The 16,691-nt window shown below is 40.1% G+C and overlaps 1 protein-coding gene across 2 annotated transcripts in view; it reads right to left on the reverse strand.

Annotated features, from left to right (window-relative positions):
- Positions 1-16,691, reverse strand: part of fer1l6 (fer-1 like family member 6) — a 61,228-nt gene that overhangs the window by 31,808 nt on the left and 12,729 nt on the right. For both annotated transcript variants that reach the window (XR_009802936.1, XM_061879489.1), the window contains exons 10-21: positions 14,571-14,672; positions 11,310-11,400; positions 11,133-11,247; positions 10,824-11,064; positions 10,657-10,765; positions 8,898-9,096; positions 6,887-7,007; positions 6,501-6,601; positions 6,320-6,422; positions 6,047-6,166; positions 5,833-5,985; positions 3,474-3,645 (exon numbers count right to left, since the gene is read on the reverse strand). Coding sequence is in view for 1 of the 2 variants with exons in the window: in XM_061879489.1 (XP_061735473.1) it covers positions 3,474-3,645; positions 5,833-5,985; positions 6,047-6,166; positions 6,320-6,422; positions 6,501-6,601; positions 6,887-7,007; positions 8,898-9,096; positions 10,657-10,765; positions 10,824-11,064; positions 11,133-11,247; positions 11,310-11,400; positions 14,571-14,672 (1,627 nt within the window). In the remaining variant the exon portion in view is untranslated. The remainder of the gene's footprint in view (positions 1-3,473; positions 3,646-5,832; positions 5,986-6,046; positions 6,167-6,319; positions 6,423-6,500; positions 6,602-6,886; positions 7,008-8,897; positions 9,097-10,656; positions 10,766-10,823; positions 11,065-11,132; positions 11,248-11,309; positions 11,401-14,570; positions 14,673-16,691) is intronic.

Below are 16,691 nucleotides of genomic sequence, written 5' to 3' on the forward strand. Positions count from 1 at the left end.
GAAAAGACACATAACCAACATAAAGAACACATTTAAAATACACATTAAACACACAGACATGCACAAAACACACAAACACTTGTAAAACACACAAAAACATGCATTAACATGCAGAGAACACCATAGAACACACAAAACATGCATATAACACTCAAAAACATGCATACAACACACACAACACACATACAACAAACAAAACATGCATATAACAAACGAAACACAAACTGGCATAAACATGTATCAAGCATGTAGACAAAATTTAGAACACAAAACTAAACAGGCATAAAACACACATTAAACATGCATACAACACATAGAACAAACAAAATAAAGATAAAACACAAACATACATGACCATACATACAGCATACATTAAACACACAAATACCCAAACATGCATACACAGCACACATCAGACATGCATAATACACACAAACACGCAATAACATGCATAATACACACACAAATGAACATGTATAATACACACAAAGACGCATGAACATGCATGAAACGTAAAAACGTTTGAACATGCGTAATACACACAAACAAGCATGCACATGCATAAAACACAAAAATGTTTGAACATGCGTAATACACACAAACAAGCATGCACATGCATAAAACACAAAAACGTATGAACATGTGTAATACACTCAAACACAAATGAACATGCATAAAACGCAAAAACGTTTGAACATGCATAATACACACAAACACGCATGAACATGCATAATACACTCAAATGTATGAACATGCATAATATACACAAACGTATGAGCATGCATAATACACACAAACAAGCATGAACATGCATAAAAACACAAAAACGTATGAACATGTGTAATACACTCAAACACACATGAACATGCATAAAACGCAAAAACGTTTGAACATGCATAATACACAAACACGCATGAACATGCATAGTACACACAAAAATGTATGAACATGCATAATAGACACAAACGTATGAGCATGCATAATACACACAAACACGCATGAACATGCATAATACACACAAGAATGTATGAACATGCATAATACACACAAACAAGCATGAACATGCATAAAAACACAAAAACGTATGAACATGCGTAATACACTCAAACACGCAGGAACATGCATAAAACACAAAAACATATGAACATGCATAATACACACATGAACATGCATAATACACAAAAAATGTATGAACATGCATAACATACACAAACGTATGAACAGGCATTATACACACATGAACATGCATAAAACACAAAAACGTATGAACATGCGTAATACACACAAACACGCATGAACATACATAATACACACAAACACGAATGAACATGCATAATACACACAAAAACATATGAACATGCATAATACACACAAACATGCATAACACACACAAACACGCATTAACTTGCATAATACACAAAAACACGCATGAACATGCATAATACATATAAAAACGTATGAACGTGCATAATATACGCATGAACATGCATAATACACACAAACACTCATAAACATGGATAATACACAGAAAAATATATGAACATGCATAATACAAACAAACACGCATGAATATGCATAACACAAACGTATGAACATGCAAAATACACACAAAAACATATGAACATGCATAGTACACACAAACACGCATGAACATGCATAAAACACAAACGTATGAACATGCATAATACACCCAAACACGCATGAACATGCAAGATACACACAAAAACATGTGAACATGCATAGTACACACAAACACACATGAACATGCATAAAACACAAATGTATGAACATGCATAAAACACAAATGTATGAACATGCATAATACACCCAAACATGCATAATACACCCAAACACCCATGAACATGCAAAATACACACAAAAACATGTGAACATGCATAGTACACACAAACACGCATGAACATGCATAAACCACAAACATATGAACATGCATAATACACCCAAACATGCATAATACACACATGAACATGCATAAAAACACAAAATCATATGATCATGCGTAATACACACGAACACGCATGAAAATGCATAAAACACAAAAACCTATGAACATGCATAATACACACAAACACGCATGAACATGCATAATACATATAAAAACGTATGAACGTGCATAATATACGTATGAACATTCATAATACACACAAACACGCATAAACATCCATTATACACGCAAAAACGTATGAACATGCATAATACACACAGCCACTCATGAACATGAATACACACAAAAACATATGAACATGCATAATACACCCAAACACGCATGAACATGCAAAATACACACAAAAACATATGAACATGCATAAAACACAAACGTATGAACATGCATAATACACCCAAACATGCATAATACACACAAACACTCATGAACTTGCAAAATACAAACAAAAACGTATAAACATGCATAATACATGCATTAACATGCATAATACACACAACAACTCATGAACATGGATAATATACACAAAAACGTATTAACATGCACAATATACACAAACACGCATGCACATGCAGAAAACACAAACATGTATGAACATGCATAATACACACACACACACGATCATGCATAAAACACACATGAACACACATGAACATGCATAAAACACAAAAACGCGTAAAACACACAAAAACGAAAGAACATGCATAAAACACACATGAACATGCTTTGAACACAAAAACAAGCATACAACTTCCAAACATGCATAAAACACATACAAAGCGCAAAAACAAGCGACAGACAACTGCACACATATAAAATACATTAAAAGAGCATAAAACAAACAAACACACATAGTCACGCACAGAACACACATAAAAATTAAAAAAACACACAGAAAACGCGCACGTAAAAACAAAACCTGGAAATAAACTTAATGACAATAAAATAAAAAAAACAGAAGTTAATCGGATGCCCCCTGCCCCCCCCTGGCTGACCTGTACAGCTCCCGCTGTCTCAGGAAAGCACAGAGCATCCTGAAAGACCCATTCCACCCCGGGCACAGCCACCTGGAACTGCTACCCTCAGGCAGACGCTACAGGGTGCTAAAAGCGAGCACCAATAGACTAAAAAATAGCTTTTACCCAAGAGCCATAGTAGCATTAAACAGGCACTGAGTGAGCACAATATGTCCATCATGTCCTCATGTGTAATGTTTAAATGTTTTTCTATTTTTTCGGACTACAATGTGCAATAATGTTTTATGTATGTGTGTATATGTATTCATATGCATGCATATATGCATCTGTGTAGATACATATACATAGATACATCTGTCATCTCTATCTTTTTTTTTTTTTTTTTTTTTAAACTATTTATACTACCATATTGTATATGCACCTTAGGAGGAGCTGCTCCAATTTCGTTGTTCTTTGAACCTGTTCATTGCAATAATGACATTAAAACTCTATTCTATTCTATTCTAAACTTAATGACGTTAACGTATCTATGTTACCTGTACAGTTCAGGTGAGTGGGTGGGATATTGGCAGCAGCGCCCCCTGTAGCGGCCGTGAACCCTGCAGGCAGGTCATCCAACATGTGGCAAGAGTCCGTGCAGGATCCAAACCACAAATACACATCTACTTTGGCTTGGACCGACAACCCTGAGACACGCTTCCCTGGTGGCTGCACACACAACATATAGTATACAAATATACAGTCGCGATCAAAAGTTTCCAATAATTTCTACAACTGTCATTTTTTTGTCATGGAGTGATTGGAGCACATACTTGTTGGTCACAAAAAAATCCATTAAGTTTGGTTCTTTTATGAATTTATTATGGGTGTACTGAAAATGGGATCAATTATATTGTGGCAAACAGCTCAATTTTTGTTTCATCTGACATCACATGGACAAAGATAAGACCTTCTGGAGGAAAGTTCTGTGCTCAGATGAAACAAAAATGGAGCTGTTTGGCCACAATACCAAGCAATATGTTTGGAGGAGAAAAGGTGAGGCCTTTAATCCCAGGAACACCACGCATACCATCAAGCATGGTGGTGGTAGTACTATGCTCTGGGCCTGTTTTTCTGCCAATGGAACTGGTGCTTTACACAGAGTAAATGGGACAATTAAAAAGGATGATTGCCTCTAATTCTACAAGACAACCTAAAATTTTCAGCCTGGAGGTTGGGTCTTGGGTGCAGTTGGTTGTTCCAACAGGACGAGTGATAAAGTAATGGCTAAATCAGGCAAGAATTAAGATTTTAGAATGGCCTTTCCAAAATCCTGACTTAGACGTGTGGACAATCCTAAAGAAACAAGTCCAAGTCAGAAAACCAACAAATGTAGCTGAACTGCACCAATTTTGTCAGGAGGAGTGGTCAAAAATTCAAGCACAAGCTTGCCAGAAGCTTGTGGATGGCTACCTAAAGCGCCTTATTGCAGTGAAACTTGCCAACACGCATGTAACCAAATATTAACATTGCTGTATGTATACCTTTGACCCAGCAGATTTGGTCACATGTTCATAAACCCATAATAAATTAATAAAAGAACCAAACTTCATGAAGGATTTTTGCAACCAATAAGTATGTGCTCCAATCACTCTATCACAAAAAAATAAGAGTTGCAGAAATTATTGGAAACTCAAGACAGCCATGACATTATGTTCTTTACAAGTGTATGTAGGGTTGTAACGGTACACAAAAATTTCGATTCGGTACGTACCTCGGTATAGAGGTCACGGTTCGGTTCATTTTCGGTACAGTAAGAAAACAACAAAATATAATTTTTTTGGTTATTTATTTACCAAATTTGTTAACAATGGCTTGATCCTTTTTACATTGGGAACGCTAATAATTTTGCCCACGTTAATCCACATTAAACTGCCTCAAGTTGTTGCTTAGATGAAATAAAAGGACACAACTTTTCTTCTAAATATAAAAAGTGCAATATTGAACAGTTTCAAGTCAACTCATCATTCTTAATTTATTACAGCATTGGGGAAGCCTGTAGTTGATTTTTATTATGTAAATGTTACATTTGTATCAACATGTGATAGCAGGGACCCTGCCATTCAAAACTAGGCTGCTACATTACTAATGATTAATGTAACTATAGCTGAAAAATAGTAAAATAGCAATAGGAGAGACTATTCATCCCTGAACACCATGGCTTATATGTAGGCTTTATGATGCCCTTACATTATGTACACTATAAGAGACAGAAACTCTTCATTTAACATAATGTCCTTTTTTGCTGCTTCAACACACGTCAATCAACACTGTCCGTAACACACACACACACACACACACACACACACAGTAAAATGAGCTAACGTTACGCTAAAAGCTGATTAGCCCTCACCTTAAGCCAGGAATGCGAGTGAGCTGAGCTCATCACTATGAGCTCACGGGCTCATAGTGATGTTTAGAAAGTAGTTGACTTGGAAATGTTTAGTATAATTTGGGGAGAGTCCGCTGCTCACCTGCTAAACGCCTATCTGCTCGACGCTGAAGTGCTGACAAGATGCGCTCTGAATACGCACTGCTGATTGGCTTGTTACCGCTACGGTTGTCACCAATCATATTGTTGTGTGGGAGCCTGGGACAATACAGGGTGCTGTGCAGGAGACTGAGGCAGAGCGGAGTGGAGCAGCTTGTTAAGATTTTAGCATAGGCGGCTACTTCACATGTTCGTGTGGAACTCATTCGGTACGTCTCCACATCGAACCAGTACCCCCGTACTGAAACGGTTCAATACAAATACGCGTACCGTTACACCCCTAAGTGTATGTGAACTTTTGATCGCGACAGTATATGTACGTACATACATACATACATACATATTTATTTATTTTTGTATTACACCTTGAGGAAGAGCGTCAGGATCTTTCCACAGTGAACTCCTCGAGCCTCCTGACGGCTGCAGAAGACGACGTCTCTGGCTGGCAGACGAGCGTAGGCCACACGCTTGTTGTTGCTCAGCAACCACACAAATATGTCGGGCACCGTGTGCTGTGGCTGCAAAGTCGACAAGACGTGAAACCTAAAGGACGAGGTGGTCACACGCTGCATTCTGTACCTCCTCCACCAAGAAGCGCACTTGGTGTGTGAGTTTTGTGGCGTCCCGCAGCGCTTCTTTCACGCCGCCTGCTTTCCTCTTCCTCTCCACCAGGGACCGAGCGTCGCCGATCATGCTCTCCTGCAAAGTTCATAATCATAGCCAATCACAATTTGACCAACAAAAAAGAAAACATTTCCCCGAGGTTGGGAACAGTTTAACCCTGAAACAGATTATTGTCTATTTCCGTGTCTGCCTGTGTTGTTATGGTTCCTGTGCTCGGCTCTCTCCTACCAGCTCCTGTTTGCACATGGTGAGGCGCTTCCTGTCCAGCTGTGTCAGGTGACCTGACTTCAGCTCCGCCTTCAACCTGGACTCCGCAGCGGCGATAAAACTCCTGGAAAAAAAAAAAAGGAAACACGCCAGGTTTTATGGACCAGGTTCGACCGTTCACGGCTAATTCCGGAGTGGACACCTGGCATCTACGCAGAACTCTTGGACCGTTGTTCTGAGCGCCTGCTCAGCCCCGGGGTCTAACTTCCTGTGGAGCTCGGTGGCCGTGGCAACGCCTTCTTCCTGTAACGTAAACGCACTCGTTGTGTCATGTAAGTTAAGTGGCCGTGTTTCAACACGATATGTAAAAATTATCCAGTTATTCCCTTTTTGTTCTGCTGGATGATTTTAAGGGACTGATCTGGACCCACCAGACAGCAAACAAACCCACTTCAAACAGTAACTCCTCTTCTTGCAACATGCATGTTCTTGCAACTTGATCATTCCAAAGTTAGATAAAAATAAGTTTTGTTGTCACAGATGTGCTGTAAATGAGTGTCTCCATGGTGTGTGTGTGTGTATACGCACAAACAGGACTGCTATGTTCTCCAGCATGTTGGAGTTGTACAGACGATACGTTCTGTCCTCCCACTGACTCAGAACATTGATGCAAGGCTTCTCTTTCTCCAGTGGCAAATACATGTAGTATCTGTGTATACAATACATATAGTAAGTGTGTATACAATACATGGAGTACCTGTAAATAAATTACATGTAGTACCTGTGTATAAAACACATGTAGTACTTGTGTGAACATACATGTAGTACCTGTGTCTAAAATACACATAGTACCTGTATACAACAAACACATAGTACATGTATATAACATACATGTAGTATCTGTAAATAATTACATGAAGTACCTGTGTATAAAATACATGTAGTACCTGTGTATAAAACACATGTAGTACTTGTGTGAACATACATGTAGTACCTGTGTCTAAAATACACATAGTACCTGTATACAACAAACACATAGTATATGTATATAACATACATGTAGTATCTGTAAATAATTACATGAAGTACCTGTGTATAAAATACATGTAGTACCTTCCTCCCACTTCCAAAGACATGCACCTGGGGATAGGTTGATTGGCAACACTAAATTGGCACTAGTGTGTGAATGTGAATGTGGTCTGTCTTTCTGTGTTGGCTCTGCGATGAGGTGGCGACTTGTCCAGGGTGTACCCCGCCTTCTGCCCGATTGTAGCTGAGATAGGCGCCAGCGCCCCCCGCGACCCCAAAAAGGGAATAAGCGGTAGGAAATGGATGGATGGATGGACCTATATACAACAAACAGGTGGTACCTGCATACAACATACATGTAATATATGTACATGAAATGCATGTAGTACCTGTGTAAAATATATGTAGTACTTGTGTATACAATACATGTAGTACCTGTGTATACAATACATGTAGTATCTGCGTATACAAAACATGTAGTACCTGTATTTAACATACATGTAGTACCTGTATATAAATTACATGTAGTACCTGTGTATAAAACACATGTAGTACTTGTGTGAACATACATGTAGTACCTGTGTCTAAAATACACATAGTACCTGTATACAACATATATGTGGTACCTATATATAACATACATGTAGTATCTGTAAATAAATTACATGTAGTACCTGTGTGTAAAATACATGTAGTAACTGTGTAAGGAATACATGTAGTAACTGTGTAAGGAATACATGTAGTAACTGTGTAAGGAATACATGTAGTACCTGTGTATGAAATACATGTCGTACCTGTGTATAAAATACATGTAGTACCTGTGTATACAATACATGTAGTACCTGTGTATACAATACATGTAGTACCTGTGTATACAATACATGTAGTACCTGTGTATACAATACATGTAGTACCTGTGTATACAATACATGTGTGATTTAGGGCTATATAAGTAAACATTGATTGATTGATTGATTGATGTAGTAACTGTGTAAGGAATACATGTAGTAACTGTGTAAGGAATACATGTAGTACCTGTGTATGAAATACATGTCGTACCTGTGTATAAAATACATGTCGTACCTGTGTATAAAATACATGTCGTACCTGTATATAACATGCATGTAGTGCCTGTATATAACATGCATGTAGTACCTGTGTATAAAACATGTAGTACCTGTGTATAAAATACATGTAGTGCCTGTGTATAAAATACAAGTACTACCTGTATACAACATACATGTAGCACCTGTATATAAATTAATATGTAGTAGCTGTGTATAAAACACATGTAGAACCTGTGTAAACATACATGTAGTACATGTGTATAAAATACACATAGTACCTGGATACAACAGGCACGTAGTACGTACATACATACATACATTCATACACATATATATATATATATATATATATATATATATATATATATATATATAGATAGGATACATGTAGTATCTGTACTTGAAATACATGAAGTACCTATAGTAGTTGCTGTACATAACAATGTAGTACCTATGGATGTACATGTACACACTGCGTGTACTTGCATGTATTCATCACAGACCTGTTTCCTTCCACGATGAGCGGCTTTTGAGGACGTGTGGTGGACCTGGACGACCTGGCCGGGTCCTGGGGCTCCCTGGGTAGCAGCGAGGAGGAGGGGGAATCCGGGTTGTCCCCAAAGGGTCTCCTGCGACCCAGAGCGGGACTCGGGGAGCGCGGGCTGGGCTGGGCGCTGGCCTCCTGCACGTTGCCATAGTTACCTGGGCGAGGGGATGGACACCAAAAATCATTGTCTCAAAAGTAGAGATGTGAAGTTTGCCAACGAGTCGAGTGTTTTGAACGACTCTTTAAAGTGACCGATGAGAACCGATTCCTACTGGTGATTTGTTCGTTTGACAGCCAATCTCTACGCATATCACCCCCGCTGCCTTCTCAGAATCAGAATTAAAAACCAGCTTCATTTATTGAAGCGATGACATCACAGACATAGAATTGTCCCAAAAGGCCCTAATCGCGTGAACGCTATCATGCGCACGCAGTCAGACAGGAAGTTAACTTGTGGGTGGAGTTTAATAAGCCTTTGTTTGGAATTAGAAAATATATAGGCGACTGGAAAAGGAAACAAAATCAAATCAAATTAAACCAACTTTAAAATGAACAAACGTTAAAGGAAATGTTGCATTCGGATGCACTTCCGCGCAATCAGCGGGGGGTGATGACATGCTAGGTCACAGCTAGGTGACAAACTCAAGGCCCGGGGCCCAAATATGGCCCGCGACATCATTTTATCTGGCTTGCAAACACCTGGAAATGATAAGTCTCAATAAAGTACTTCATATTTTCTCACTACATGTAATAGATTTTTGTCATTTTATTGCTTGAAATAGTATACCTTTTAAACTTTAGTAGTATCCATTATTGCAACAACTGTAACAGTATATTACCATACTTTCCAAACATGTTTTTCCATCCATCCATCCATCCATCCATTTCCTACCGCTTATTCCCTTTGGGGTTGCAGGGGGTGCTGGTGCCTATCTCAGCTACGATCGGGTGGAAGGTGGTGTACACCCTGGACAAGTCGCCCCGTCATCGCAGGGCCAACACAGATAGACAGACAACATTCACATTCACACACTAGGGCCAATTTAGTGTTGCCAATTAACCTATCCCCAGGGTGCATGTCTTTGGAGGTGGAAGGAAGCCGGAGTACCCGGAGGGAACCCAAGCAGTCACGGGGAGAACATGCAAACTCCACACAGAAAGATCCCGAGCCCAGGATTGAACCCAGGACTATCAGGACCTCCGTGTTGTGAGGCAGACGCACTAACCCCTCTTCCACTGTGCTGTCCCAAACATGTTTTTGTCTTAATAAAGATAAATACTTGAATATCTGCTTGACTGTTGATTTTACGGTGTTCTTTACAGCATATTGAAAAAAAATCAATAAAATTGCATTAAAATTCTGTTGACTGAGCTGTCATATTTGTATTGTAAAGTCATATTTATAACGGGGTATTACTATCTTATTACAGTTACTAGTGACTGAAGAAAATGTATATAGGAACGAGGCAGTCTTTTGAACGGCTCCTTAAGATCCGCTTCCCTTCAAAGAGCCATTTATCCATCTCTACTCAAAAGTTCTTGGGACAATCGACGCCGCACGTTTGTTTTGCTTTTTCTTTGGCTTGCGACGACAACCACAGAACCAGACTAGCGCTGAAGAACGGACGTCATCAACTCCAACCTCTAAGTCCTCTTACGGTGCGATGTGCAGGAGCACAATGCATGCTGGGACCACGCGGCGCCTCCATACTCACCCAGGGAGAACTCCAAACTGAGCGGCTTGTCTCCGATCTTCCTGTCCACCATGCTGGCTTCAAACACGGCGCCGAAAAGCAGGAAGTCGCCTCTGTTGTCGGCATTGAGCTGAAACAAAAACCTTCACTGGTTCATGTCTTCTCTGTAAAGTCGTGATGTTCTTTACCGTGGGAGGACATTCCACGGGTAGAACCTCCGCCGCCGCTTTCCCTCTGTCGTCTTCCCCCGTGCCTCCTGAAGCCCCGCCTCCTGCGCCGGCTGCTGCTGATGCCGCGGTCTTGCCATCCTTCCCCGCGGCCTTCCCCGTCTTGGCGTCCTTTGCCGGCTTAAGCATCTGCGCCAGTTTGGACTCCGGGCCCGGCCCCCCGGAGAGGATCTCCACTGCCAGCTCCACGTAGACACGCCCCCTTCAGGTAGACACGCGAGTCGGTTGGTTTGCATCGTACCTAACGTCGAGACCAGTTTTGAAAGGAACCTGTAAGACACGCCCTCTCCGATGCCCTCGTTCAGCTCGGCCGTGTCGTCGCCCAGAGTGTTCCTGACGGAGCCGTACAGGTTGACCCAGGCGGGACCGAATGTCGGCAAAAACCCTGCAAGGTTTTTGTTGTTTTTTTTAAGTATGAACACATCCCGCATCCTTCACGCCTTATACCTCGGTCGCCATCTTGCTCGTTGGAGATGCGCCTCAGGTCGAAGTAATGGGTCGCTATGGCAACGTCACTCACGCTCCCTTCATCCCAGACCTGTGAGGACACGACAAGTTAGCACCCAGAGAAAATCCAAAGAATAAAAAGTACATCCCATTTTTTGCCGGGTATGTTTTTATAGAACTACTCTCCAGTAAAAATGTTAGTCAAAGATCCTTTATATGACAAGTGCTTTGCTGTTTTTATCGAACCACTCTCCAGTAAAAATGCTAGTCAAACATCCTCTATATGACAAGTGCTATTTTGTTTTTATAGAACTACTCGTCAGTAAAAATGGTAGTCAAAGAATCCTTTATATGACAAGTGCTCTGCTGTTATTATTGAACTACTATCAAGCAAATATGCTAGTCAAAGATCCTCTAAATCAGTGGTCCCCAACCTTTTTGTATCCGCGGACCGGTCAACGCTTAATAATTTGTCCCGCGGCCCGGGGGGGGGCTTTTTTTTTCTTTTTCTTCTTTGTCATGAAAAAGGGACGTTTTTGTCATGAAAAAGGGAGTTTTCTGTGGTTGGTGCACTATTTGTAAGTGTATATTGTGTTTTTTATGTTGATTTAACAAAAAAAAAAAAAAAAATATTATTATTATTTTTTTTTTTTTAATAAAAAATTCTTCTGCGGCCCGGTACCAATTGGGCCACGGCCCGGTGGTTGGGGACCACTGCTCTAAATGACAAGTGCTCTGCTGTTTTATGGAACTATTCTCTAGAAAAAATGTTAGTCAAAGATCCTTTAAATGACAAGTGATATGCTGTTTTATGGAACTACTTTCCAGTAAATATGTTAGTCAAAGATCTTTAATTTTATGAGTGCTCTACTGTTTTTACAGAACAACTCTCCAGCAAAAATACTAGTCAAAGATCCTCTATATGACACGTGCTCTGCTGTTTCATAGAATTACTCTCCAGTAAAAATGCTAGTCAAAGATCCTTTATATGACAAGTGATTGCTGTTTTTATAGAACTATTTTCCAGTAAAAATGCTAGTCAAAGATCCTCAATATGACAAGTGATATGCTGTTTTTATGGAACTCCTCTGTAGAAAAATGCTAGTCAAAGATCCTCTATATATTAGTTTTGGGTGATACCACACAGTTACAGGATCATACAAAGTCCTCATGTGTCCAGGGACGTATTTCCAGAGTTTATAAACATAATATCCATCCATCCATCCATTTTCTACCGCTTATTCCCTTTCGGGGTCGCGGGGGGCGCTGGCGCCTATCTCAGCTACAATATATTTGTTTAAAAAAGGAAAAAAAGATTTTGTGATGCTAAAAAACTATCAATGTAATCACGATACAACCATTACATGTGCAGATGACGACATGAAGCAACTTCTGACTTCTGTAACTGGGGCGATGATAAAGTTAAAAACTTGGTTTAATACAGAAAAATTGTCTCTGAATTTAAAGAAGACCAAAATAATGCTCTTTAGCAATCGCAAAAGTAATATACCGATCAGGATTGTTATTGATGATACACCAATAGAATATGTTCAACAAAATTCTTTCTTAAGAGTGGTAATAGATGAAAATATCTCATGGAAGCCTCTTATAAGTTACCTGAGGACAAAAGTTGCTAAATGTGTTGGAATGATGAGGAAATCATGTCATTTATTGAACACCAATGCTCTGCTGTTATTGTATTATTCATTTATTATGTCATATTTAAACTATTGTGTTGAAGTCTGGGGAATTTGTAATAAATCACATCTACAGCCTTTAGTCACTCTGCAGAAAAAGGCCACCAGGATTGTGTCCAACGTTCACTACAAACATCATTCAAATCCACTATTTATGGACTTAAAGCAACTTAAACTGAACAATGTTATTAACTTTAAAACTGCTCAAATTATGTTTAGGGCATCCCAAAACTCTCTACCATCCAATATACAAAACCTATTCCATGATAGAGATGATCACCATAGTTACAGTTTAAGAGGAAACAACAAATTATATTTGCCTAAATTTAGAACAACTTTAAAATCAATGTGCATTTCAGTGTGTGGAGTCACTCAGTGGAAAAACTTAGGGGACAAGTTAAAAACGTGTTCTAGCATGATTAAATTTAAAATACTGTTTAAAAAAAAAGAAAAGTACTAAAAAAGAAGTACGAGGAGGAAAGAGAGTGATGCCCTCAGCACAGAGCGATGGGAGAGAGGTGCATGGTCAGAGATTGTTTGGGCCCGTGTGTGTGTGTGCGCGTGTGTGTGTGTGTGTGTGTGTGTGTGTGTGTGTCTCGTCTTGTCTCATAGTAAAAGTGGTACTACAGTATCGTATTGTTAGAGTACAGGAGTTTTTCTTGTTTTTTTTATAGAGTATTGTTCTTGTATTATATTGTTTATGTTAAATGTGGAATGAGTGAGAGGGGTTGCGATATTATAAGCATCTGCTTCATCCAATCATTTCAAGCCTTGCATAAATATCTAAGCCAAAATGTAAAAAACAAACAAACTTGAGTTTAGTTGCACTGTGCAGGTTTGAAATAAATATAAAAAAAATAGTACTATCAACTAGATACGCTTTTGTACTTGGTATCATTACAGTGGCTGTCAGGTGTAGAAAAACCCATGGCGTTTGTTTACATTGTGACACCGGTGAGCTACGGGGTATAGTGAAACATGTTTAGTTATTCCTCGTCCTCCAGTGATAATGTCACTTGTAAGAAACATACTTTATTTGTCCACATGGAGGCGAGGACTAGTGATTTAGTGATTAGTGAAGTAGCTAAAACACCGCCGACTGCGGCGGATTATAGCTGCTAGCTAGCTAGCCATGTCTTAAAGCACCTCTTCCTGAGGGTGTTTCAGTGTTATAACTTCACCTTTATCTTTAGTTTTTAGACCAAAATGTGTACATTCTCCCTTTTTTGTCTACACACAGTCTGCTTGTAAGTACTCTGTGTGTGCGCGCTGCCCAACATGCTCCTCTTCTCATAAAACCAGAAATGACAGGATGTGACGACGCGCTGTCATGCCAGTTAAAAAAAAAAAGGGGGGGGGGGGGGGGGGAACCGGTACTTTTTAGAGGCGGTATAGTACTGAATATGATTCATTAGTATGGCAGTACTGTACTAGTACCAGTATACCATACAAGCCTAATGGTGGCACTTGGAGAGCCAACTGTTTTCTAAGGTGGTACTTGGTGAAAAAAGTGTTAGAGGCGCTGCTGTAAACAAAATGGAGTACAGGTGTGAGCGTGGAGGACCTGGATCTTCATCCTCTGGCACAGTGGAGGAAACATCTCAGTGAAGACCACCTGCTCGTTCCACACCGGGTCTGCGGTGGACCTCTGCGTGGAGGTGCGACCCTTCAAAGTAAAAGTAAGAGGACACAACTTACAGCTCTTTTTTGGGGCCCGCATTAGATGAAGTCCAGTACTGACCATCGACAGTACATACATATCTATACATATACATATATATACACACACACACTGGAGATGCGCGGATAGACAATTATATCATCCGGATCCGCGTCACCTAAATCGTCATCCACCCGCCGTCCACCCGAACCAACTTTTTATCGGGACCGTACCCGCCCGCCAACCGCCCGCTGAATTACATCAGAGGTTGGCCCCCTTTACCACTCACAGAGCTATTTAAAACTGTTTCACAGAGTAATGTAGTCAATTGGAGCCTATCAAATACAATCATCCCGGAGTTATACAAAACAACACATGAAAAAAATCAAAGAAAAGGTGAAAAGGGCCCAGGCTGTCTGTCTGACCACAGACTGCTGGACATCAAGAACAACAAGTTCATTTATGTCAGTGACATGCCATTTCATCAATGACTACAAGATGGTCTCTGTCCTGTTGGACTGCTTTCAAATGAGTGATAGGCACACAGCAGACAACCTCTCAGAGCATCTTGTTAGAGTTGCAAGGGAGTGGGACATCACAGACAAGGTGGCTGCCTGTGTGTCTGACAATGCTTCCAATGTGGTAAAAGCAATTCAGAACACAGGTTGGCCACACCTCTTCTGCTTTGCCCATACCCTCAACTTGATTGTACTCAGTGGCATGACTCCGATAAAAACAACTCTGGACAAAGTGAAGGCTATTGTCGAATATCTGCACAGGAGCACAGTTGCAACAGAAAAACTTCGGGCCATCCAAAAACAGCTAGGCTTGCCAGAAGCTCGTCTAAAGCAAGACTGCCCAACCAGATGGAATTCCACATTCTACATGATCCAGAGTGTCTTTAAAAATAAGGATGCAGTCATCACAACCATCGCATTAACAAACCCAAGACTACCCACCCTAACCCAAGAGGAGAGGGAGGAACTCAAGCAGGCCGGTGAGGTGTTAAAATCCTTTGAGGAGGTCACCGTCGAGATTAGTGGAGAGGGGTATGTATATAATTGTATTATTGCAGTGTTCTGATAATATTGTCAATTTGAAGGCTTCTTTTTTTAAATAGCACAGTCACATCAAAACAAAGTCGTAAAACTGTCAATCAAGCTTTAGGCTCCTGCTTGTCTGGCTTGACCTAGGTCATTGCCATGGAATCTTGACTTCAGAGGTGCATCAATCAAGGCTTCTGTTCACGGGCTTCAACACTCAGTGAAGGTTATCAGTGTCACTTAAATCAAAAAGAAAAAAGTTAACTAGAACTAATTGTAGCCACTTAGTTTGCAAACAAAGGGTTATTAATTACACAAGTATTATTATTAGTAGTAATAACATTATGAAATATGTTTACAATAACATTACACATTATTATCATTGTTGTTGTTGTTGTATAAAATAGTCAGGAAATGTCATGAATACAAAGGATTATGGGTATTTTATGGGTATTTTATGTTGTGTTACTGTGAGGATGTTCTCCCGAAATGTGTTTGTCGTTCTTAGTTGATGTGGCTTCAAAGCGTGGCGCATATTACTAAGAGTGTTAAAATTGTTTATATAACAACCATTAGTGTACTCTGTGTCACCCAGTATGCCTTGCAGTCGTGTGCGTGTTACCGCGGAAGTCACACACAACATGTTGCTGGACTGACAAGCAGATCGTGTATGTTGTAGAAGGCCACAAAGCCAATGGCTTCATAGAACGCACTAATGTTTTATAGCTGAGTGACTGCCGGCAGTCATTCAATAGAATAATAGCGTCCCCTATTTGCTTCTTCGCTTTATGACACGGGTCTTAAATGGCCCTTTGAATGGCAAAGGATACCTATCCTAGAACCATGTATATCAAATGTATCCGAAAGGTTCAACCGCCACCCGCCCGAATCTAATTAAAATCTATTTTTTCATCATGTCAACCGCCCGACCCGCGGTTTACCCGTGGACTCCGCGGATGAGACCGCAAACCGCATATCTCTA

The sequence above is a fragment of the Nerophis ophidion genome, linkage group LG19 (assembly GCF_033978795.1).
Source record: "Nerophis ophidion isolate RoL-2023_Sa linkage group LG19, RoL_Noph_v1.0, whole genome shotgun sequence".
NCBI classification, from domain to species: domain Eukaryota; kingdom Metazoa; phylum Chordata; class Actinopteri; order Syngnathiformes; family Syngnathidae; genus Nerophis; species Nerophis ophidion.